The following is a 26,596-nucleotide window of genomic DNA, read 5'->3' as shown; positions in this document are numbered from 1 at the left end:
CAGAATATATTTGTTGACATTTGCAACGAGCATCCCAGCGGGGTTTTGACACTTTTATTTCAGTCAATACTCTGATCTTGAATTCTCTGTTATTTTCTTTATACGTCCATGCTTGGTTTCATTTCCTGCCATTTAACTGCCCCTAATTGACCCGTTGTACAACTTCCGATGACCCCGTTAGAGAACATCAGCATGAAGCAAAGAGTGGTGTTGAATCACTACAAATGGTATTCCCCAAAACACACGGGTGCCAAAACAGACATAATTGATTGGATTGGAGACATTGTGTCAATTACAGAACATTTCCTAGGATTTTCTACCTGCAGCAACACTAGTGGATAATGCTGGAAGTAGCAGTTAAAGCAGAGGGCCTCCAGAACTGGACCAAAAGGCTGGACCCTACACATACCTAACTAGCTAACCCACCATGTTAAGTCTATAGGAATGCTAACAGGCTAACTTTAGCTTCGTAGTGCTTATACTATGTGAAAACACGCAATTTTTATCGAACCTTTATTTATACAGGGAACCCCATTTCAGACGGGTATCTTTTTCAGTGGTGCCCTGTTGAATTGGTTTCTATATTTAATAGTTTGACAATGTAATTCATATTTAACCACATCTCCTCCCTGGGTTTGTTTGTCAATGTGCGGAATGTTGATCGCAACAAATATGGCCAAGCCCTTGTTGCCAGGCTACATAAGGTTAATATAGAGACACACTCAAGTGCTTTAATACACACACACACACACACACACACCGGGCAGGGGTAATGTAGCATGACCAGTCTACGGAGCACAGAGGATGTCAGGCCATCCAATATGTAGCATTAACCTTGACCTCTGACTCTTAGCAACACATGTTCCCAGAACCTTGACACACTTCCCTGTCCTACCCACACACACACACACACACACACACACACGCCAGGGTCAAGGGCAGTGTACCCCTCAGTCTACATGTAATGTTGTGTATCAATCCTTTCTAGAATGATATATTTTTAACAGCGAGGATATTTAGTGAAACAGGTTACGACGTGGTACTGCAGTCAGGTTAAGACCCTGGTGAGGTCGACGAAGTACACAGATGAGCTTCCCTGTTTCTGACAGTTTGGATGTCGAGGTCCTGGGTTGGCGTGGGTGGGTGTGGGTGGGTGTGGGTGGGTGTGTGTGTGTGTGTGTGTGTGTGTGTGTGTGTGTGTGTGTGTGTGTGTGTGTGTGAGGCCTGTTGGATGTACTGCCAAATGATCTAACATGACATTGAAGGAGGCTTATGGAAGAGAAATTAACAACTTCTATGGCTACAGCTCTGGTGGACATTCCTGCAGTCAGCATGCTAATTGTACACTCCCTCAATGCTTGAGACATCTGTGGCATTGTGTTATGTGACAAAACTGCACATTTTAGAGTGGTCTTTTATTGTCCCCAGCAGAAGGTGCACCTGTGTAATGATCATGCTTCTTGATATGCCACACCTGTCAAGTGGATGGATTATCTTGGCAAAGGAGAAATGCTCACTAACAGGGATGGAAACACATTTGTACACAAAATTAAGAGAAATAAGCTTTTTGTGCATATGGAAAATGTCTATGATCTTTTATTTCAACTCATGAAACATGGGACCAACACTTTACATGTTGTGTTTATATTTTTGTTCAGTGTAGTTTTTCTTCAGTGTATGTGTGTGTGTGCACGCAGCACTCCTTTCTCCCCCTAAAACAAGGGACCTTTCTCTGTCTCCACTCTCCTTTCCTCTTCAGCTCCTCACTGACACGCGCTAATAACACAATGCCAGGAGAGAGCCCAACCCTACACACACCAACCACACATTAAACATACCAAGCTCGTCCTTTACAGAGTATAGATTGGGTGTAATTAATAATTAAACGCTTGCAGTTGTAATGGGTTGACCCAGCTGAACTGTTCATTAGTCACCAAGGCGAAGGCATCACTCAAACTATTTTCTCCCTCGCCCTTCGCCGCTCTCCCCTGGCAACGAGAGAGAGGTAGCGGGAGCTCTCGGGCTAGCGGCTAGCCCCACCCTCCATTCTAGCAGACCAAGGACTTGGAGAGGAGGTGAGGGGATGAGGAGCGGAGAGGTGATGAGGAAAGGAGAGGAGATGAGGTGAGGAGCGGAGTGGAGAGACCCGGCTGGGAATGGGTTGAGAATGGGAGAGGGTGGGTAAGGAATGGTTAGACATGGGATGGTATGGGCTGGGTTGGACTGGGCCAGGCTGGGATGGTATGGGCTGGGTTGGACTGGGCCAGGCTGGGATGGTATCGGCTGGGTTGGACTGGGCCAGGCTGGGATGGTATGGGCTGGGTTGGACTGGGCCAGGCTGGGATAGTATGGGCTGGCTTGGACTGAGCCAGGCTGGGATAGTATGGACTGGGCCAGGCTGGGATGGTATGGGCTGGCTTGGACTGGGCCAGGCTGGGATGGCTATGGGCTGGGGTTGGACTGGGCCAGGCTGGTATGGGCTGGACTGGACTGGGGGGGGGGCGGGCAGGCTGGGATGGTATGGCGGTTGGACTGGGCCAGGCTGGGATGGTATGGGCTGGGTTGGACTGGGCCAGGCTGGGATGGTATGGGCTGGCTTGGACTGGGCCAGGCTGGGATGGTATGGGCTGGCTTGGACTGGGCCAGGCTGGGATGGTATGGGCTGGCTTGGACTGGGCCAGGCTGGGATGGTATGGGCTGGCTTGGACTGGGCCAGGCTGGGATGGTATGGGCTGGGTTAGACTGGGCCAGGCTGGGATGGTATGGGCTGGCTTGGACTGGGCCAGGCTGGGATGGTATGGGCTGGGTTGGACTGGGCCAGGCTGGGATGGTATGGGCTGGGTTGGACTAGGCTGGGATGGGCTGGGCTGGGTTGGACTGGGCCAGGCTGGGATGGTATGGGCTGCGTTGGACTGGGCCAGGCTGGGATGGTATGGGCTGGCTTGGACTGGGCCAGGCTGGGATGGTATGGGCTGGACTGGACTGGGCCAGGCTGGGATGGTATGGGCTGGACTGGGCCAGGCTGGGATGGTATGGGCTGGGTTGGACTGGGCCAGGCTGGGATGGTATGGGCTGGACTGGGCCAGGCTGGGATGGTATGGGCTGGGTTGGACTGGGCCAGGCTGGGATGGTATGGGCTGGGTTGGACTGGGCCAGGCTGGGATGGTATGGGCTGGGTTGGACTGGGCCAGGCTGGGATGGTATGGGCTGGCTTGGATCTATGTGACCTGGGCTCGACGGAGGAGTCTTTGCCGTCCCTCATATGAAGAGCAAATGTGGTCCAGTAGAACTAGGGATGAGTAGGCATATGGAGGAAGTAGAGGGTAATCTAGTGTGCCAACCAAATACTGTAGATAGACCTACACTAGTAGTTATGACTAGCCAGGTCTACAGTGGTAGTTATGACTAGCCAGGTCTACAGTAGTAGTTATGACTAGCCAGGTCTACAGTAGTAGTTATGACTAGCCAGGTCTACAGTAGTAGTTATGACTAGCCAGGTCTACAGTAGTAGTTATGACTAGCCAGGCCTACAGTAGTAGCTATGACTAGCCAGGCCTACAGTAGTAGTTATGACTAGCCAGGTCTACAGTAGTAGTTATGACTAGCCAGGCCTACAGTAGTAGTTATGACTAGCCAGGTCTACAGTAGTAGTTATGACTAGCCAGCTCTACAGTAGTAGTTATGACTAGCCAGGCCTACAGTAGTAGTTATGACTAGCCAGGTCTACAGTAGTAGTTATGACTAGCCAGGTCTACAGTGGTAGTTATGATTAGCCAGGCCTACAGTAGTAGTTATGACTAGCCAGGCCTACAGTGGTAGTTATGACTAGCCAGGTCTACAGTGGTAGTTATGACTAGACAGGCCTACAGTGGTAGTTATGACTAGCCAGGCCTACAGTAGTAGTTATGACTAGCCAGGTCTAAAGTAGTAGTTATGACTAGCCAGGTCTACAGTAGTAGTTATGACTAGCCAGGTCTACAGTGGTAGTTATGACTAGCCAGGCCTACAGTGGTAGTTATGACTAGCCAAGTCTACAGTGGTAGTTATGACTAGACAGGCCTACAGTGGTAGTTATGACTAGCCAGGTCTACAGTAGTAGTTATGACTAGCCAGGCCTACAGTGGTAGTTATGACTAGCCAGGTCTACAGTGGTAGTTATGACTAGCCAGGTCTACAGTAGTAGTTATGACTAGCCAGGCCTACAGTAGTAGTTATGACTAGCCAGGTCTACAGTAGTAGTTATGACTAGCCAGGTCTACAGTAGTAGTTATGACTAGCCAGGCCTACAGTAGTAGTTATGACTAGCCAGGCCTACAGTAGTAGTTATGACTAGCCAGGCCTACAGTAGTAGTTATGACTAGCCAGGCCTACAGTAGTAGTTATGACTAGCCAGGGCTACAGTGGTAGTTATGACTAGCCAGGCCTACAGTGGTAGTTATGACTAGCCAGGCCTACAGTGGTAGTTATGACTAGCCAGGTCTACAGTAGTAGTTATGACTAGCCAGGCCTACAGTAGTAGTTATGACTAGCCAGGCCTACAGTAGTAGTTATGACTAGCCAGGCCTACAGTAGTAGTTATGACTAGCCAGGCCTACAGTAGTAGTTATGACTATCCAGGCCTACAGTGGTAGTTATGACTAGCCAGGTCTACAGTGGTAGTTATGACTAGCCAGGTCTACAGTGGTAGTTATGACTAGCCAGGTCTACAGTGGTAGTTATGACTAGCCAGGTCTACAGTGGTAGTTATGACTAGCCAGGTCTACAGTGGTAGTTATGACTAGCCAGGCCTACTGTAGTAGTTATGACTAGCCAGGTCTACAGTAGTAGTTATGACTAGCCAGGTCTACAGTAGTAGTTATGACTAGCCAGGCCTACAGTAGTAGTTATGACTAGCCAGGTCTACAGTAGTAGTTATGACTAGCCAGGTCTACAGTAGTAGTTATGGTTTAAATATTTCTGTATTAATTTGCATGAGATCAAAGGTCCCCGGTTATCATCATCTGGATCCCTCTTCATTTGAAAATGTCTGTGTGTGATTTACACACACACACACGCAAACACACACACAAACGGGGCTCTTTTAAGTGGATCATTGATATTGCTGTAGCTGGAGGTGTGTTCGGGGGAGAGCAGGAGTGCTGCAACTCACACACACGCCGCGCCACGTTGCCATGGGACTGCTGGGAGTCTGGGGCTCAGGTGAGAGGGTGAAATTAGCTGGAAAATGATTGTGTGTTACTGAACCAGTTTACTGGACTGCCTTTTGTTCATGTATTCTCTCTCTCTCTTTCTCTCTCTCTTTCTCTCTTTTCAAACACACATAACTCACCTCTGTTTGGGAGGACAGACGAGGACATTTGGCCTCGATTCTCTAAAAGCAAATCTAGAACGAGACAATCTCCCAGTTCCATGAATCCACACATCGCTCCTGCTGTCCCTCTCTTTCATTAATCTCTTTGTCTCTTCTACTTGTTGAGCAGCAAAGCGTTCCACTAACAAGAACTCTGCTTTAATTTCCCTAGCCCTGTAATTACGGATCTCATTTTGCCTGATAATTGCACTGGGCCAATGACATGTATATTTACTGCTCGGTGTGTGTGTGTATGTGTTACAGGGGGTTGAGGTGTGTGTGTGTGGTGGGGGGGTGTAACGGCGGTCAGAGAGAAGACACACGGACCGTGGCTTTCATCATCATGCTCATCTCAGAACGCTATACATCAAAGTCTGCCGCTGTCCTCAGCTGGGACCATGAATACATGCATGAGTGTGTGTGTGTTTGTGCGTGTCGTGCATGTGTGTGTCTGCATTTTCAGGTGTGTGTGTACTGTACAACACATTCATGTTTGTTTCGTGTATGTGTGTCAGCGTTTGCGACACAGTACAACTCTGCAGGGAAAATAGTTTGGTGCTCGCTCTCTCTCTAAACGGCGTGTCCACTGAAGCATTTGGCCTGTAGTGTGTGTATGAGAGAGATGTTACTCATCCAAGCAGCAGCAGCACTAGGAAGTAGAGTGATATTATAGTAAGCCATTCCTTTGTTAGTTTAAATAGGTGCATGTATCATCATTTTCTGGGTTCTGTGATCGATATGTCAGGAATAGGGACAGCTGCCCAGAGGTATTTTAACAGCGAAGCAGCTATTTATTATGGATCCCCATTAGTAGCAGCCAAGGCAGCAGCTACTCTTCCCTTCATAATGTCATTAAGGCAATTATACAATTTCAAAAACATTAATACATTCCTAACAGAATTCGCAACACACTGAGTGTGTGTCCGCAGGCCCATACTCCACTACCACATATCTACAACACACTAAGTGTGTGTCCTCAGGCCCCTACTCCACTACCACATATCTACAACACACTAAGTGTGTGCCCTCAGGCCCATACTCCACTACCACATATCTACCACACACTAAGTGTGTGCCCTCAGGCCCATACTCCACTACCACATATCTACAACACACTAAGTGTGTGCCCTCAGGCCCATACTCCACTACCACATATCAGAAACACACTGAGTGTGTGTCCTCAGGCCCATACTCCACTACCACATATCTACAACACACTAAGTGTGTGTCCTCAGGCCCATACTCCACTACCACATATCTACAACACACTAAGTGTGTGCCCTCAGGCCCATACTCCACTACCACATATCTACAACACACTAAGTGTGTGTCCTCAGGCCCATACTCCACTACCACATATCTACAACACACTAAGTGTGTGCCCTCAGGCCCATACTCCACTACCACATATCTACAACACACTAAGTGTGTGCCCTCAGGCCCATACTCCACTACCACATATCTACAACACACTAAGTGTGTGTCCTCAGGCCCATACTCCACTACCACATATCTACAACACACTAAGTGTGTGCCCTCAGGCCCATACTCCACTACCACATATCTACAACACACTAAGTGTGTGCCCTCAGGCCCATACTCCACTACCACATATCTACAACACACTAAGTGTGTGCCCTCAGGCCCATACTCCACTACCACATATCTACAACACACTAAGTGTGTGCCCTCAGGCCCATACTCCACTACCACATATCTACAACACACTGAGTGTGTGCCCTCAGGCCCATACTCCACTACCACATATCTACAACACACTAAGTGTGTGCCCTCAGGCCCATACTCCACTACCACATATCTACAACACACTAAGTGTGTGTCCTCAGGCCCCTACTCCACTACCACATATCTACAACACACTAAGTGTGTGCCCTCAGGCCCATACTCCACTACCACATATCTACAACACACTAAGTGTGTGCCCTCAGGCCCATACTCCACTACCACATATCTACAACACACTAAGTGTGTGCCCTCAGGCCCATACTCCACTACCACATATCTACAACACACTAAGTGTGTGCCCTCAGGCCCATATTCAACTACCACATAATGCATGTGTGTGTATAGTGCGTATGTTATCATGTGTGCCTATGTTTGTTGCTTCACAGTCCCGCTGTTCCATAATGTGTATTTTTATCTGATTCTACTGCTTCTATCAGTTACTTGATGTGGAATAGAGTTCCATGTAGCCATGGCTCTATGTAATACTGTGCACCTCCCATAGTCTGTTCTGGACTTGGGGACTGTGAAGAGACCTCTGGTGGCATGTCTTGTAGGGTATGCATGGTGTGTAAGAGCTGTGTGCTAGTTGTTTAAACAGACAGGTTAAACAGGTGCTTTCAACATGTCAATACCTCTTACAAATATAAGCATGGATGAAGTCAATCTCTCCTCCACTTGAGCCAGGAGAGATTGACATGACATATTAATGTTAGCTCTCTGTGTACATCCAAGGGCCAGCCGTGCAGCCCTGTTCTGAGCCAATTGCAAGTTTCCAAAGTGCCTCTTTGTGGCATCTGACCACACGACTGAACAGTAGTCCAGCTGTGACAACTAGGGCCTGTAGGACCTGCCTTGTTGATAGTGTTGTTAAGAACGTAGAGTAACACTTTATTATGGACAGATTTTTCCCCATCTTAGCACCTGTTGTATCAATGTTTTGACCATGACAGGGTTACTCCAAGCAGTTTAGTCACCTCAACTTGCTCAATTTCCACATGATTTATTACACGATTTAGTTGAGGTTTAGGGTTTAGTGAATGATTTGTCCCAAATACAATGCTTTTGTTTTTGTAATATTTAGGACTAACTTATTCCTTGCCACCCATTCTAAAACTAACTGCAGCTCTTTGTTAAGTGTTGCAGTCATTTCAGTCACTGTAGTAGCTGACGTGTATAGTGTTGAGTCATCCGCATACATAGACACACTGGCTTTACTCAAAGCCAGTGGCACATTGTTAGTAAAGATTGAAAAAAGTAAGGGGCCTAGACAGCTGCCCTGGGGAATTCCTGATTCTACCTGGATTGTTTGAGAGGCTTCCATTAAAGAACACACTCTGTGTTCTGTTAGACAGGTAACTCTTTATCCACAATATAGCAGGGGGTGTAAAGCCATGATATGTTTCTCCAGCAGCAGATAATGATCGATAATGTTAAAACAGCCCCACAATCTTTTTATCATCAATTTCTCTCAGCCATTCATCAGTTCTTTGTGTAAGTGCTGTGCTTGTTGAATAGCCTTCCCTATATAGAAAATATCTCTCACATACATTATTAAGCATTTCACACATGTTATCCAGATACTAACTGTTAGCACTTGGTGGTCTATAGCAGCTTCCCACCAGAATGGGCTTTAGGTGAGGCAGATGAACCTGTAGCCATATTACTTCAACTGTATTTCACATGAGATCCTCTCTAATCTATACAGGAATGTGGTACTGAATATTAACAGCAACACCTCCACCACTAGCATTTCTGTCTTTTCTGTAAATGTTCTAACCGTGTATTGCTACCACTGTGTCATCAAAGGTATTGTCTAAGTGAGTTTCAGAGATAGTCAGAATATGAATCATCTGTTACTAGCAAGTTATTAATTTCATGAACCTTGTTTCTAACGTGGGTTATTTTGAGCACTTTTCTGGGATGCTTGCTTGTTTTCATTGCTTTACTGGGAGCTTAGCATAAGTAGATATTCTCATGTTATTTATGTTAGTGGCGGGTGAGCTGCACACATTGGACTTCCTACTAGGGCACACCATCTCAGTGCTAACATTATAAATCTGGTTCATAGACACATTATTGCTGCATACAATAGCTGTAGGATCAGCAGAGGCATTCAGGGCAGTTAGAGGTACATAAATTAGGTTACTTACATTATGTCTACCAATGCCCCTGCTATAATGTACATTTGCTAAAGCATTATGATGACTCAGCGACACAATGGTAGGGATTAACTGAGCTGGACATGGGTCATTGATAAGTCATTGTCTCAACGCAGCCTTATAATGCTGTGAAAGGATCCAGGAACCCAAATGATCCCATCCTCCTTATAGAACATGTTTTGTTTCCAAAAGGTATTGAAATTGTCAACAAAAGTTACACCCATTGAGCTGCAATAATCACATAGCCAGTTGTGAAGAGAAAGAATCCTGCTAAAGCATTCAATGCCACGATTCAGAGAGGGCACAAGGCCAGATATGAGGGTTGTTTTGTTAGTGTCTAGCAGAGAGTCAATCAGCTCTTTAAAATCCAGTTTCAACTGTTCAGCGCTGCCCTTCATAATGTCATTAAAACCCACATGGACTACGATAGAATCGATTTAAACAGTTCACTCCCTCTTTTTGACTGAACATCCTTTTTTGGGGCTGTGTGTGCCAGTGGGCCGTACAGCCAAAAGAAGCAAGCTGCTCAAGCGCTGTTACACATTTATTTGGTCACTAGGCCATTTATAGGCTTCCTTTTCTCTCATGCAAACACACATTACAGATATTATTTTGACATTCAAGTTTCAAGTTTTATTGTCACGTGCACAAGTACAGTGAAAAGCCTTTCTTGCAAGTTCCTTCCCAACAATGCAGTAATCAATATCAGTAGTACTATAAAGTAAACCAAAAACACACACGAGAAAGAGTTCCAGGGTCAGTAGCTATATACAGGGACAGTTCCAGGGTCAGTAGCTATATACAGGGACAGTTCCAGGGTCAGTAGCTACAGTTGAAGTCGGAAGTTTACATACACTTAGGTTGGAGTCATTAAAACTCTTTTTTTCAACCACTCCACAAATTTATTTTTAACAAGCTATAGTTTTGGCAAGTTGGTTAGGACATCTACTTTGTGCATGACACAAGTAATTTTTCCAACAATTGTTTACAGACAGATTATTTCACTTATAATTCACTGTATCACAATTCTAGTGGGTCAGAAGTTTACATACACTAAGTTGACTGTGCCTTTAAACAGCTTGGAAAATTCCAGAAAATTATGTTATGGCTTTAGAAGCTTCTGATAGGCTAATTGACATCATTTGAGTCAATCAGAGGTGTACCTGTGGATGTATTTCAAGGCCTACCTTCAAACTCAGTGCATCTTTGCTGGACATCATAGGAAAATCAAAAGAAATCAGCCAAGTCCTCAGAAAAAAATGGTACACCTCCACAAGTCTGGTTCATCCTTGGGAGCAATTTCCAAGGTACCACGTTCATCTGTACAAACAATAGTACGCAAGTATAAACACCATGGGACCACGCAGCCGTCATACCGCTCAGGAAGGAGACACGTTTTGTCTCCTAGAGATGAACGTACTTTGGTGCGAAAAGTGCAAATCAATCCCAGAACAACAGCAAAGGACCTTGTGAAGATGCTGGAGGAAACGGGTACAAAAGTATCTTTATCCACAGTAAAACGAGTCCTATATCGACATAACCTGAAAGGCCGCTCAGCAAGGAAGCAGCCACTGCTCCAAAACCGCCATAAAAAAGCCAGACTACGGTTTGCAACTGCACATGGGGACAAAGATCGTACTTTTTGGAGAAATGTCCTCTGGTCTGATGAAACAAAAATAGAACTGTTTGGCCATAATGACCATCGTTACGTTTGGAGGAAAAAGGGGGACGCTTGCAAGCCGAAGAACACCATCCCAATCGTGAAGCACGGGGGTGGCAGTATCCTGTTGTGGGGGTGCTTTGCTGCAGGAGGGACTGTTTCACTTCACAAAATAGATGGCATCATGAGGTAGGATAATTATGTGGATATATTGAAGCAACATCTCAAGACATCAGTCAGGAAGTTAAAGCTTGGTCGCAAATGGGTCTTCAAAATGGACAATGACCCCAAGCATACTTCCAAAGTTGTGGCAAAATGGCTTAAGGACAACAAAGTCAAGTTATTGGAGTGACCATCACAAAGCCCTGACCTCAATCCCATAGAAAATTTGCGGGCAGAACTGAAAAGCGTGTGCGAGCAAGGAGGCCTACAAACCTGATTCAGTTACACCAGCTCTGTCAGGAGGAATGGGCCAAAATTCACCCAACTTATTGTGGGAAGCTTGTGGAAGGCTACCCGAAACGTTTGACCCAAGTTAAACAATATAAAGGCAATGCTACCAAATACTAATTGAGTGTATGTAAACTTCTGACCCACTGGGAATGTGATGAAAGAATTAAAAGCTGAAATAAATCATTCTCTCTACTATTATTCTGACATTTCACATTCTTAAAATAAAGTGGTGATCCTAACTGAACTAAGACAGGGAAATTTTACTGGGATTGAATGTCAGGAATTGTGAATAACTGAGTTTAAATGTATTTGGCTAAGGTGTATGTAAAGTTCCGACTTCAACTGTATATACAGGGACAGTTCCAGGGTCAGTAGCTATATACAGGGTCAGTTCCAGGGTCAGTAGCTATATACAGGGTCAGTTCCAGGGTCAGTGCCAATACCATATTTACAATGTGCAGGGATACTGGAGTGATAGAGGTAGATATGTATAGGGGTAAGGTTATTAGGATATATGATAAACAGAGTAGCACCAGTGTATATGATGATTGTTAGGAAGTGTGTATAAAGTCAGTATGAATGTGTGTGAGCAAATTAAGTGTGTGCGTGTTGGAATGTGAGTGAGTTTGTAGAGTCCTGTTTGTGTGCAGAGTCAGAAAGTCTGTGTAGCCATTTAGCAGTCTTATGGCTTGGGGATTGAAGCTGTTGGTGTCGGACTTGATGCTTTATTACCGCTTGCCATGCGGAAGCAGAGAGAACAGTCTATGGCTTAGATGGCTGGAGTCTTTAACAATTTTCCAGGCCTTCCTTTCACACCATCTGGTATAGAGGTCCTGGATGGCAGGGACCATTTTAAGTCCTTAGTGATTTGGAAACCAAGGAACTTAAAGCTCTCGACCCGCTCCACTACAGCCCTGTGAATATGTCTACTGTGGATGGGGCCATGCTCACCCCCCCCCCCCCCCCCCCCCTGTAGTCCACAATCAGCTCCTCGTCCTTACTGATGTTGAGGGAGAGGTTGTTGTCCTGGTAACACAATGCCAGGTCACTGACCTCCTCCCTGTAGGCTGTTTCATCGTCGCCAGTGATCAGCCCTACCACCATTGTGTTGTCAGCAAACTTGATTATAGTGTTGGAGTCGGACTAAGCACACACCCCTGTGGGGCACCCATGTTGAAGGTCAGTTTGGCGGAGGTGATGTTGCCTACCCTCACCACCTCGGGTCGGCCCGTCAGGGAGTCCAGGATCCAGTTGCAGAGGGAGGTGTTCAGTCCCCGGGTCCCGAGCTTGGAGGGGACTATGGTGTTGAACTATGAGCTGTAGGCAATGAATAGCGATCTCACATAGGTATTCCTCTTATCTAGGTTGGTGAGGGCAGTGTGCAGTGCAATTGAGATTGTGTCGTATATGGATCTGTTTGGGGCAGTATGCAAATTGAAGTGGGTCTAGGGTGTCTGGGATGATGGAGTTGATATGGGCCATAACCGTCCTTTCAAAGTACTTCCTGATTACAGATGTGAGTGCTATAGGGCTGTAGTCATTGTGGCAGGCAGCCTTAGAGTACTTGAGAACAGGAATGATGGTGGTTAGTATGAGATGTGACGATTACAGACTGGGGCAAGGAGAGGTTGAGAATGACTGTGAATATGCCTGCCAGCTGTTCTGAGGATGCTCTGAGAACATGCCCTGGAATACCGTCTGGCCCCGCAGCCTTGTGAGTGTTGACCTGATTTAAAGACCATACTCACATCGGCCTCGGAGAGCGAGACCACACAGTCCTCTGTGCTGGCGGGGGCCCTCATGCATGGCTCGCTGTTGTTTTTGTTGACGCGTGCATAAAATCCATTGAGTTGATCTGGTAGAGGCATCGTTGGGTAGATCACGTCTGGGTCTTCCTTTGTAATCCGTAATGGACTGTAGCCCCCACCACATGCAGAGGGCATCAGAGCTTGTATAATAGGATTCCAGCTTGTTCCTACAGTATATTATCCTTTTGATTGTTTGATGGCTCTGCAGATGTCGTAGCAGGACTTCTTGTACTTGTTTGTGTCCTCAGCCATAGCCTCAGGGTGGGCTGCGATAGCCCTGTGTGCAGTAGCCCTATCTTTGAACTTAGCGCCAACCTCTGTGTTAATCCAGGGCTTTTGATTGGGGAAGCAGAGAACCTTCACTGTGGGGACAACGTCCACAATGCATTTCCTAATGAAGCCGGTAGTGGAGGTGATTAGCTCGTCGACGCTATCGGCTGAGACCTGGAACATATTCCAGTCAGCGCTAGCAAAGCAGTCATGTAGCATAGCCTCCGATTTGGAGGACCATTTCTCTACGGAGCGCGTCACACGGCAACTTCCTGTCAACAGATAGATTCCCTCTCCTCTCTCCAATTCCCTTTTCACCCTGTTTTCTCCATAAAGACTTTTGGCACACTAGAAAGCATAGAGAACAGGATGGAGCGTCATTGTGTGAAAAATCATATCGTAATAAATTCTCAGATGGGTCATTTCCATTCCACCCTCTCTATCAACCCTTAGAATGGTGTGTGCAGTCTGGTGTGGATAGGAGAGAGATACGGTGTTGATTGGGTCAGAACTCTCCCTAGAGAGTGATAAAGGGGGGAGGGAGGAGCTATGGAGGGAGGGATGAGGGAGGAGCTATGGAGGGGGGAGGGGGGAGGAGCTATGGATGGAGGGATGAGGGAGGAGCTATGGAGGGATGAGGGAGGAGCTAGGGAGGGAGGAGCTATGGAGGGATGGGGAGGGAGGAGCTATAGAGGGAGGGTGGAACTATAAAGGGATGGGGAGGGTGGAACTATAGAGGGAGGGGAGAGGGAGGAGCTATGGCGGGAGGGAGGCCAACATCTACTGGACAACATCTACTGGACCTGGCCTGTGCTCTCCACACACATTCACATGAAATACACACACACACACACACACACACGTTCAGACAGCATGGTGAAGAAGGCGCAACAGCGCCTCTTCAAATCAAATCAATCAAATTTATTTTTATATAGCCCTTCGTACATCAGCTGATATCTCAAAGTGCTGTACAGAAACCCAGCCTAAAACCCCAAACAGCAAGCAAAGCATGTGAAAGAAGCACGGTGGCTAGGAAAAACTCCCTAGGAAAAACTCCCTAGAAAGGCCAAAAACCTAGGAAGAAACCTAGAGAGGAACCAGGCTATGAGGGGTGGCCAGTCCTCTTCTGGCTGTGCAGGGTGGATATTATAACAGAACATGGTCAAGATGTTAAAATGTTAAAATGTTCATAAATGACCAGCATGGTCAAATAATAATAATCATAGTAGTTGTCGAGGGTGCAACAAGCACGTCCGGTGAACAGGTCAGGGTTCCATAGCCGCAGGCAGAACAGTTGAAACTGGAGCAGCAGCACGGCCAGGTGGACTGGGGACAGCAAGGAGTCATCATACCAGGTAGTCCTGAGGCATGGTCCTAGGGCTCAGGTCCTCCGAGAGAAAGACAGAAAGAGAGAATTAGAGAGAGCATATTTAAATTCACACAGGACACCGGATAAGACAAGAGAAATACTCCAGATGTAACAGACTGACCCTAGCCCCCCGACACATAAACTACTGCAGCATAAATACTGGAGGCTGAGACAGGAGGGATCAGAAGACACTGTGGCCCCATCCGATGATACCCCCGGACAGGGCCAAACAGGCAGGATATAACCCCACCCACTTTGCCAAAGCACAGCCCCCACACCACTAGAGGGATGTCTCCAACCACCAACTTACCGTCCTAAGACAAGGCCGAGTATAGCCCACAACGATCTCCGCCATGGCACAACCAAAGGGGGGGCGCCAACCCAGACAGGAAGACCACGTCAGTGACTCAACCCACTCAAGTGACGCACCCCTCCCATGGACGGCATGGAAGAACACCAGTAAGCCAGTGACTCAGCCCCTGTAAAAGGGTTAGAGGCAGAGAATCCCAGTGGAAAGAGGGGAACCGGCAAGGCAGAGACAGCAAGGGCAGTTCGTTGCTCCAGCCTTTCCGTTCACCTTCACACTCCTGGGCCGGACTATACTTAATCATAGGACCTACTGAAGAGATAAGTCTTCAGTAAAGACTTAAAGGTTGAGACTGAGTCTGCGTCTCTCACATTGGTAGGCAGACCATTCCATAAAAATGGAGCTCTATAGGAGAAAGCCCTACCTCCAGCCGTTTGCTTAGAAATTCTAGGGACAATTAGGAGGCCTGCGTCTTGTGACCGTAGCGTACGTGTAGGTATGTACGGCAGGACCAAATCGGAAAGATAGGTAGGAGCAAGCCCATGTAATGCTTTGTAGGTTAGCAGTAAAACCTTGAAATCAGCCCTTGCCTTAACAGGAAGCCAGTGTAGGGAGGCTAGCACTGGAGTAATATGATCAAATTTTTTGGTTCTAGTCAGGATTCTAGCAGCCGTATTTAGCACTAACTGAAGTTTATTTAGTGCTTTATCCGGGTAGCCGGAAAATAGAGCATTGCAGTAGTCCAGCCTAGAAGTAACAAAAGCATGGATTAATTTTTCTGCGTCATTTTTGGACAGAAAATTTCTGATTTTTGCAATGTTACGTAGATGGAAAAAAGCTGTCCTTGAAACAGTCTTGATATGTTCTTCAAAAGAGAGATCAGGGTCCAGAGTAACGCCGAGGTCCTTCACAGTTTTATTTGAGACGACTGTACAACCATCCAGATTAATTGTCAGATTCAACAGAAGATCTCTTTGTTTCTTGGGACCTAGAACAAGCATCTCTGTTTTGTCCGAGTTTAAAAGTAGAAAGTTTGCAGCCATCCACTTCTTTATGTCTGAAACACAGGCTTCTAGCGAGGGCAATTTTGGGGCTTCACCATGTTTCATTGAAATGTACAGCTGTGTGTCGTCCGCATAGCAGTGAAATTTAACATTATGTTTTCAAATGACATCCCCAAGAGGTAAAATATATAGTGAAAACAATAGTGGTCCTAAAACGGAACCTTGAGGAACACCGAAATTTACAATTAATTTGTCAGAGGACAAACCATTCACAGAGACAAACTGATATCTTTCCGACAGATAAGATCTAAACCAGGCCAGAACTTGTCCATGTAGACCAATTTGGTTTCCAATCTCTCCAAAAGAATGTGGTGATCGATGGTATCAAAAGCGGCACTAAGATCTAGGAGCACGAGGACAGATGCAGAGCCTCGGTCTGACGTCATTAAAAGGTCATTTACCACCTTCACAAGTGCAGTCTCAGTGCTATGATGGGGTCTAAAACCAGACTGAAGCGTTTCGTATACATTGTTTGTCTTCAGGAAGGCAGTGAGTTGTTGTGCAACAGCTTTTTCTAAAATGTTTGAGAGGAATGGAAGATTCGATATAGGCCGATTAGTTTTTTATAATTTCTGGATCAAGATTCGGCTTTTTCAAGAGAGGCTTTATTACTGCCACTTTTAGTGAGCTTGGTACACATCCGGTGGATAGAGAGCCGTTTATTATGTTCAACATAGGAGGGTACTTTCCAAGCTAGTCGGAAGACTTCCAGTTTGGTGTGGCGCCATTTCCGTTCCAATTTTCTGGAAGCTTGCTTCAGAGCTCGTGTATTTTCTGTATACCAGGGAGCTAGTTTCTTATGACAGATGTTTTTAGTTTTTAGGGGTGCAACTGCATCTAGGGTATTGCGCAAGGTTAAATTGAGTTCCTCGGTTAGGTGGTTAACTGATTTTTGTCCTCTGACGTCCTTGGGTAGGCAGAGGCAGTCTGGAAGGGCATCAAGGAATCTTTGGGTTGTCTGAGAATTTATAGCACGACTTTTAATGCTCCTTGGTTGGGGTCTGAGCAGATTATTTGTTGCAATTGCAAACGTAATAAAATGGTGGTCCGATAGTCCAGGATTATGAGGAAAAACATTAAGATCCACAACATTTATTCCATGGGACAAAACTAGGTCCAGAGTATGACTGTGGCAGTGAGTAGGTCCAGAGACATGTTGGACAAAACCCACTGAGTCGATGATGGCTCCGAAAGCCTTTTGGAGTGGGTCTGTGGACTTTTCCATGTGAATGATAAAGTCACCAAAAATTAGAATATTATCTGCTATGACTACAAGATCCAATAGGAATTCAGGGAACTCAGTGAGGAACACTGCATATGGCCCAGGAGGCCTGTAAACAGTAGCTATAAAAAGTGAGTGAGTAGGCTGCATAGATTTCATGACTAGAAGCTCAAAAGACGAAAACGTCATTGTTTTTTTTTGTAAATTGAAATTTGCTATCGTAAATGTTAGCAACACCTCCGCCTTTGCCGGATGCACGGGGGGTATGGTCACTAGTGTAACCAGGGGGTGAGGCCTCATTTAACACAGTAAATTCATCAGGCTTAAGCCATGTTTCAGTCAGGCCAATCACATCAAGATTATGATCAGTGATTAGTTCATTGACTATAACTGCCTTGGAAGTGAGGGATCTAACATTAAGTAACCCAATTTTGAGATGTGAGGTATCACAATCTCTTTCAATAATGGCAGGAATGGAGGAGGTCTTTATACTAGTGAGATTGCTAAAGCGAACACCGCCATTTTTAATTTTGCCCACGGTCTCAATGGGGAGGCTGAAGAAGGCTGAAGAAGATGGGCTTGGCCCTTAAGAAAGGAAATGTTCCTCCTTATATTCTGATTCAGTACTGGGATCGTAATAAAACCACTTTCTGATTTGTGGCTCTTAGAAATGTTTATTTTGCAACTCACATGTAGGAGTGCTGCTTAAAGCCAGTTAATTTGACCGTTTAAATGTCTTCATTCTGTTGGCTGAAGAGGTTTGGGTTACTGCTCTTTGGCATCAATTCTCCTCTAACACACTTCATTTTTGTCTTCTCTCCATCTCCCCCGGTCTCCCCATCTCCCCCCGGTCTCCCCATCTCCCCCCGGTCTCTCCATCTCCCCCCGGTCTCTCCATCTCCCCCCGGTCTCTCCATCTCCCCCCGGTCTCTCCATCTCCCCCGGTCTCTCCATCTCCCCCGGTCTCTCCATCTCCCCCGGTCTCTCCATCTCCCCCCGGTCTCTCCATCTCCCCCCGGTCTCTCCATCTCCCCCCGGTCTCCCCCCGGTCTCTCCATCTCCCCCATCTCCCCCGGTCTCTCCATCCCCCTCGGTCTCTCCATCTCCCGCGGTCTCTCCATCTCCCGCGGTCTCTCCATCTCCCGCGGTCTCCCCATCTCCCGCGGTCTCTCCATCTCCCGCGGTCTCTCCATCCCCCCCCGGTCTCTCCATCCCCCTCCGGTCTCTCCATCCCCCCCGGTCTCTCCATCCCCAGTCCTCTGTGACGGTCTCTCACTACAATGTTCATTATGGTGGTTGACTGTCTCACTACAATGTTCATTATGGTAGTTGACTGTCTCACTATAATGTTCATTATGGTAGTTGACTGTCTCACTACAATGTTCATTTTGGTAGTTGACTGTCTCACTACAATGTTCATTATGGTAGTTGACTGTCTCACTATAATGTTCATTATGGTAGTTGACTGTCTCACAATGTTCATTATGGTAGTTGACTGTCTCACAATGTTCATTATGGTGGTTGACTGTCTCACACTACAATGTTCATTATGGTAGTTGACTGTCTCACTATAATGTTCATTATGGTAGTTGACTGTCTCACAATGTTCATTATGGTAGTTGACTGTCTCACAATGTTCATTATGGTAGTTGACTGTCTCACACTACAATGTTCATTATGGTAGTTGACTGTCTCACAATGTTCATTATGGTGGTTGACTGTCTCACAATGTTCATTATGGTAGTTGACTGTCTCACAATGTTCATTATGGTGGTTGACTGTCTCACTACAATGTTTATTATGGTAGTTGTCTGTCTCACTACAATGTTCATTATGGTAGTTGACTGTCTCACTACAATGTTCATTATGGTAGTTGACTGTCTCACACTACAATGTTCATTATGGTAGTTGACTGTCTCACTACAATGTTCATTATGGTAGTTGACTGTCTCACTACAATGTTCATTATGGTAGTTGACTGTCTCACACTACAATGTTCATTATGGTAGTTGACTGTCTCACAATACAATGTTCATTATGGTAGTTGACTGTCTCACTACAATGTTCATTATGGTAGTTGACTGTCTCACTACAATGTTCATTATGGTAGTTGACTGTCTCACTACAATGTTCATTATGGTAGTTGACTGTCTCACACTACAATGTTCATTATGGTAGTTGACTGTCTCACACTACAATGTTCATTATGGTAGTTGACTGTCTCACACTACAATGTTCATTATGGTAGTTGACTGTCTCACAATGTTCATTATGGTGGTTGACTGTCTCACAATGTTCATTATGGTAGTTGACTGTCTCACAATGTTCATTATGGTGGTTGACTGTCTCACTACAATGTTTATTATGGTAGTTGTCTGTCTCACTACAATGTTCATTATGGTAGTTGACTGTCTCACTACAATGTTCATTATGGTAGTTGACTGTCTCACACTACAATGTTCATTATGGTAGTTGACTGTCTCACTACAATGTTCATTATGGTAGTTGACTGTCTCACTACAATGTTCATTATGGTAGTTGACTGTCTCACACTACAATGTTCATTATGGTAGTTAACTGTCTCACACTACAATGTTCATTATGGTAGTTGACTGTCTCACTACAATGTTCATTATGGTAGTTGACTGTCTCACTACAATGTTCATTATGGTAGTTGACTGTCTCACTACAATGTTCATTATGGTAGTTGACTGTCTCACACTACAATGTTCATTATGGTAGTTGACTGTCTCACACTACAATGTTCATTATGGTAGTTGACTGTCTCACACTACAATGTTCATTATGGTAGTTGACTGTCTCACACTACAATGTTCATTATGGTAGTTGACTGTCTCACACTACAATGTTCATTATGGTAGTTGACTGTGGTTGTTGACTGTGGTTGTTGACTGTGGTTGTTCACTGTAATTGTTGACTGTGGTACTGGACTAATTGTTTACTGTGGTAGTTGACTGTAATTGTTGACTGTGGTAGTTGACTGTGGTAGTTGATTGTAATTGTTGCCTGTGGTAGTTGACTGTGGTAGTTGACTGTAATTGTTGACTGTGGTTGTTGACTGTAATTGTTGACTGGTAGTTGACTGTGGTTGTTGACTGTAATTGTTGACTGTGGATGTTCACTGTGGTTGTTGACTGTTGTTGTTCACTGTGGTAGTTGACTGTAGTTGTTGACTGTGATTGTTGACTGTGGTAGTTGACTGTGGTAGTTGACTGTAGTTGTTGACTGTGGTTGTTGACTGTAATTGTTGACTGGTAGTTGACTGTGGTTGTTGACTGTAATTGTTGACTGTGGATGTTGACTGTGGATGTTGACTGTAGTTGTTGACTGTAATTGTTGACTGTATGTTGACTGTGGTAGTTGACTGTAATTGTTGACTGTGGTAGTTGACTGTAGTTGTTGACTGTGGTTGTTGACAGTATTGTTGACTGTATTTGTTGACTTAGGTAGTTGACTGTGGTAGTTGACTGTGGTAGTTGACTATAGTTGTTGACTGTTGTTGACTGTGGTTGTTGACTGTAATTGTTGACTGGTGGTTGACTGTGGTTGTTGACTGTAATTGTTGACTGTGGTTGTTGACTGTGGATGTTGACTGTGATAGTTGACTGTGGTAGTTGACTGTGGTAGTTGACTGTGGTTGTTGACTGTGGTAGTTGACTGTGGTAGTTGACTGTAGTTGTTGACTGTGGTTGTTGACTGTGGTTGTTGACTGTGGTTGTTGACTGTAATTGTTGACTGTGGTAGTTGACTGTAGTTGTTGACTGTGGTTGTTGACACTATTGTTGACTGTATTTGTTGACTTAGGTAGTTGACTGTGGTAGTTGACTGTTGTAGTTGACTGTGGTAATTGACTGTGGTAGTTGACTGTGGTTGTTGACTGTGGTTGTTGACTGTGGTTGTTGACTGTGGTTGTTGACTGTGGTAGTTGACTGTAGTTGTTGACTGTGGTTGTTGACAGTATTGTTGACTGTATTTGTTGACTTAGGTAGTTGACTGTTGTAGTTGACTGTGGTAGTTGACTGTGGTTGTTCACTGTGGTAGTTGACTGTGGTTGTTGAGTGCACAGCAGGGTGAAACATTTCTCAAATTGATTCTTTTAGTGTTTGACTATCAAACTGTAACAAACTACCTTTATAATATGATTTTAATAAAGTTTTCATTTGTATTCATGCCTCAAACACATTTTATACTGTGCCATTGCCAAGTAAAATATACTTTAAAATATAGACTTCAGAGGGCATTCATGTAAAATAAATGACTGTTGCAATCTGACAGGAAAATGTTTCGCCTTTCATGGCGAAATCTCCTTTAATGTTTTTATCGGAACGAAGATGACCGGTGCCGCTCACACTTGTGCTCACCCGACCCCCCTCACTGATTCCTGAAGGAGATTCTTTTCCTTGACTCCATTGTGCTCGTCCAACAATAGGTGGGGTTCAGGTGCAGCTACCTCTTTTTACTAAGAAGACGAGACAATGTATCGCAGCGTTTAGAAATACCCTCTTTATCAAGGCCGGCCTTTCTCAGCAAAATGTGTTTTAATAACTAGAATTCTATGTAGTTCAGGGTTTGGGGTTTCTCCGAATTGTGGTTTTGTATTCTTAACCAGATCTAGACACAGTGATTGTGAGGAATTGTGGTTTTGTATTCTTAACCAGATCTAGGCACAGTGATTGTGAAGAATTGTAGTTTTGTTTTCTTAACCAGATCTAGGCACAGTGATTGTGAGGAATTGTGGTTTTGTATTCTTAACCAGATCTAGGCACAGTGATTGTGAAGAATTTGGATTTTTAGATTTGTATAATTAAATCTCTCATTTCGGTTATATTTCAAGTTATTCATATGTTGATTAGTAATGTTTGTCAAAGTGGATCTCTTCAACAAAATTAAGAAATGGGTTTAGCTTTTAGTGACAGATTAGAAATCACATTGTGAGATAATTCTTTCCCAGCTTCCATTTTATACTGTGTGGTCTAAGTTGTTCGGTTGTGGCCTTGTTTTTCTCCCAGGACCCTCCTATTCTTCCTGTGGGTCAGTTCAGCCAGAAGTTTGTCCACTTCATCACACAGTGGTGAGTCCAATGTTTTAACATTTGTCATTTAACAGATGATCTTATCCACAGCGACTTACAGTTAGTGCATTCATCTTAAAATAGCTAGGTGAGACAACCCTTATCTCTCTCTCTCGAGCGCTCTCTCTCTCTCTCTCTCGCTCTCTCGCTCTCTCGCTCTCTCTCTCTCACTCTCTCATTTATCAGCCTTTTAATGTGTTGGTTTCATCTGAACAGACATAAACCTAAAAACAGAAGCTTAGTACATCAACAGATTCAATATGTTTAAAAATGAAGTTAAACAATTGGATAGAATGCATTTCATTTGCCAAAGACCAGACCTCAACCATGTTCATTTAAAAAAAAAATCCATTGTCTTTAGTACACTAAATGCAATCGTTCATATGAATTTAGTAGGCTGTATTTTTGAACTTGATGACTCATGTAGGACATGCATTACCACTGTAGTGCCCTCCACTCTCCTGTCTGATAATGGTGTTGGGTGATAATGGGGCAGCTAGCAGAGACAGGATAACAAGGACAGGCCTTATCTCAGTATACCAGGCTCTCCTGAAGGACAAATTAACTCTCTGATTTGTTTCTTTACTGTAGCAGCACAGCACAATATTTACACTGACCATGTCTCTCATGGTCTGTTGGCCCCCTGTTAGCCAAATGCTCTCACAAATAAACACACACACACACAGCAGGGGGAAAGTACCCAATGGACTGACCTACCGGCCAAAAGCAGGACCATAACAGTGTGTACATGTTTCTGCATGTGTATGTCCTTGTACGTGTGTCTACACACCGCCAGCTGTTGTTTACCTATCTCTATGCCTTATTTACTCAAACAGGCCAGGTCTCTGTTTCTCTTCTCCGTGCCCGCCCCAGCCCTGGCACCAGGTTGGCACTGCCACCTCCCAGGCTATTCTTAGAGGTCCCTGTCCTGTCCCTGGTCCCTGCCCACTGTGATTCATCACACAGTAACTCGGTTAGCTCCAGACGGACCTCTCTAGAACCACTACTAATCCTTCACAGTCCCCTATGTAGGTCGCCCTGACGAATCTCCACTCCTCATTCTCAGGACTGGCAGGAGCCTCACACAGGGTCAATGACTGTTTGGGTACTTAGTGTGTGTGTGAGCTGGCACTGGTGGTTAGAGTGGTGCTGATGAAGATGGTTTTGATCGGCTTTATTGTTCAAATGATAGTAGGCCAGCGCACACACACACACACACACACACACACAACATCAAGGAGACCTCTTGTATAAGGAATATGGACTGGTTGTCCACACAGTTTATTGTTAAATTGTACTAGCCATACCATTTGCACTGCGTGGGGCTCATAGTGTAACAAAAGCACCATTGGGACAATCTGGCAATTAGGCTTGTCAGGTTTGTCAGTAATGTCCTTGGATGCTCATTAGGAACAAATGCTCATTAGGAAATTACTTATAGAAAAATGTAACTAATGAACCAAAAAATGAAATAGTCTTACCTTTGAAAATGTCTCTGTATGCTTAAACAACATTGTGATAAAACTGTGCTGTTTTCTCTGTTCAGCATGAAGAGACTCCCTAAAGAGAGACCTGCTCCCAACAACCTTATGGTGAGTTACCATGTTACAGACTATAGAAACCTCCTAACAACCTTATGGTGAGTTACCATGTTACAGACTATAGAAACCTCCTAACAACCTTATGGTGAGTTACCACGTTACAGACTATAGAAACCTCCTAACAACCTTATGGTGAGTTACCATGTTACAGACTATAGAAACCTCCTAACAACCTTATGGTGAGTTACCACGTTACAGACTATAGAAACCTCCTAACAACCTTATGGTGAGTTACCACGTTACAGACTATAGAAACCTCCTAACAACCTTATGGTGAGTTACCATGTTACAGACTATAGAAACCTCCTAACAACCTTATGGTGAGTTACCATGTTACAGACTATAGAAACCTCCTAACAACCTTATGGTGAGTTACCATGTTACAGACTATAGAAACCTCCTAACAACCTTATGGTGAGTTACCATGTTACAGACTATAGAAACCTCCTAACAACCTTATGGTGAGTTACCATGTTACAGACTATAGAAACCTCCTAACAACCTTATGGTGAGTTACCATGTTACAGACTATAGAAACCTCCTAACAACCTTATGGTGAGTTACCACGTTACAGACTATAGAAACCTCCTAACAACCTTATGGTGAGTTACCACGTTACAGACTATAGAAACCTCCTAACAACCTTATGGTGAGTTACCACGTTACAGACTATAGAAACCTCCTAACAACCTTATGGTGAGTTACCATGTTACAGACTATAGAAACCTCCTAACAACCTTATGGTGAGTTACCATGTTACAGACTATAGAAACCTCCTAACAACCTTATGGTGAGTTACCATGTTACAGACTATAGAAACCTCCTAACAACCTTATGGTGAGTTACCACGTTACAGACTATAGAAACCTCCTAACAACCTTATGGTGAGTTACCACGTTACAGACTATAGAAACCTCCTAACAACCTTATGGTGAGTTACCACGTTACAGACTATAGAAACCTCCTAACAACCTTATGGTGAGTTACCATGTTACAGACTATAGAAACCTCCTAACAACCTTATGGGGAGTTACCATGTTACAGACTATAGAAACCTCCTAACAACCTTATGGGGAGTTACCATGTTACAGACTATAGAAACCTCCTAACAACCTTATGGGGAGTTACCATGTTACAGACTATAGAAACCTCCTAACAACCTTATGGGGAGTTACCATGTTACAGACTATAGAAACCTCCTAACAACCTTATGGTGAGTTACCATGTTACAGACTATAGAAACCTCCTAACAACCTTATGGTGAGTTACCATGTTACAGACTATAGAAACCTCCTAACAACCTTATGGTGAGTTACCATGTTACAGACCATAGAAACCTCCCAAGGTTATGGAAGTCAACCAAAACATGACTGTAGGAAGATATCACACAGACATATCTGTCTAGACGTGAGTTCCATGTCCCCTCTAACCCCCAATGAGTCTGACTGAGTCTGTCTCACTCCAAGTATTGGCTTGATGGGTTTCTCTCATCTGGTGTTAGCGCACAAGGCCACAGCAATTTACACCAGCTACCTTTTAAGAGCTGTGACAGGGAAGGGAGAGACTGTGGTTCTGTGTGTATAGATTGTGTGTGTGTGTGTGTGTGTGGTGTGTGTGTGTGTGTGTGTGTGTGTGTGTGTGTGTGTGTGTGTGAGTGTGTTCTCACACAAGGAAGAGGAGGGGAGAGAAAGAGAGCTGAAGACTCAGACCCATATCTTTCTCTCTCTGTATCTCTCTCTGTATCTCTCTCTCTCCCCCTCCCTCTTTCTCCGTCTCTCTCTACCCTCCCTTTCTCTCTCTCTCCCTCTCTTAGAGAATGCATTGATCTCTGCTTAGTTTAGTTCTATCAGTTAGTTAGTTAGTAGGACATCCCATAGTCAAACAGACAGTCAGACAGACAGTCAGACAACAACCAAACAGACTGTACATATCCCAGGACACCAGCATCACTAACAGCCACTAATGCTCATACCATAAAACCCCACAGCGGGAATGACGTCAATAAAAGCCATATGAATAATCAGAGGGAGCCGCGTCCCATCCTCATCCACCATCCATGCCAAGCTGATGAGCGAGCCCACGGAGGCATAATCGTAAAGAGACACAATTTGCCGTGTCTTCCACCGGCTCTCCTGGAGGAATAAGGCCGTGAAGATAATAACTATTAGTGAACGACGGCACTTTGTAGTGGGGATTCCAGCTGTGGCAAGCTGCATTAACATACAGATGGAATGTGTATATAGACTGTTAATATGTACACGGTGGTGGTGGGGGGGGAGGGGCGTGTGAGACAATCAGACCCTCGCCACAGAGGCACGCGGCCGTGACCTCATCTCGTGCCTCATCACGGAGAACGGAAATGAAGGGCCTGAGGGGAGAGGGACACAAAACATAGGGAGGAGAGAGAGAGGAAGGGAGGAGAGAGAGAGAGAGAAAGGGAGGAGAGAGAGAGAGAGAAAGGGAGGAGAGGAGAGGAAGGGAGGAGAGAGAGAGGA

At 45.0% G+C, this 26,596-nt stretch overlaps 1 protein-coding gene across 1 annotated transcript in view; it reads left to right on the top strand.

The window, feature by feature from the left end:
- The window catches only part of LOC106593578 (dual specificity mitogen-activated protein kinase kinase 5), a 105,060-nt gene that overhangs the window by 65,403 nt on the left and 13,061 nt on the right, over nucleotides 1-26,596 (top strand). The window contains exons 20-21 of the mRNA XM_045689584.2: nucleotides 22,439-22,500; nucleotides 24,047-24,092. Coding sequence (XP_045545540.1) covers nucleotides 22,439-22,500; nucleotides 24,047-24,092 — 108 coding nt within the window. The remainder of the gene's footprint in view (nucleotides 1-22,438; nucleotides 22,501-24,046; nucleotides 24,093-26,596) is intronic.

The sequence above is a fragment of the Salmo salar genome, chromosome 11 (genome assembly GCF_965601325.2).
Source record: "Salmo salar chromosome 11, fSalSal1, whole genome shotgun sequence".
NCBI classification, from domain to species: domain Eukaryota; kingdom Metazoa; phylum Chordata; class Actinopteri; order Salmoniformes; family Salmonidae; genus Salmo; species Salmo salar.
Note: the sequence above shows the minus strand (reverse complement) of the source record. Positions and strands in the feature narration are given on the sequence as shown.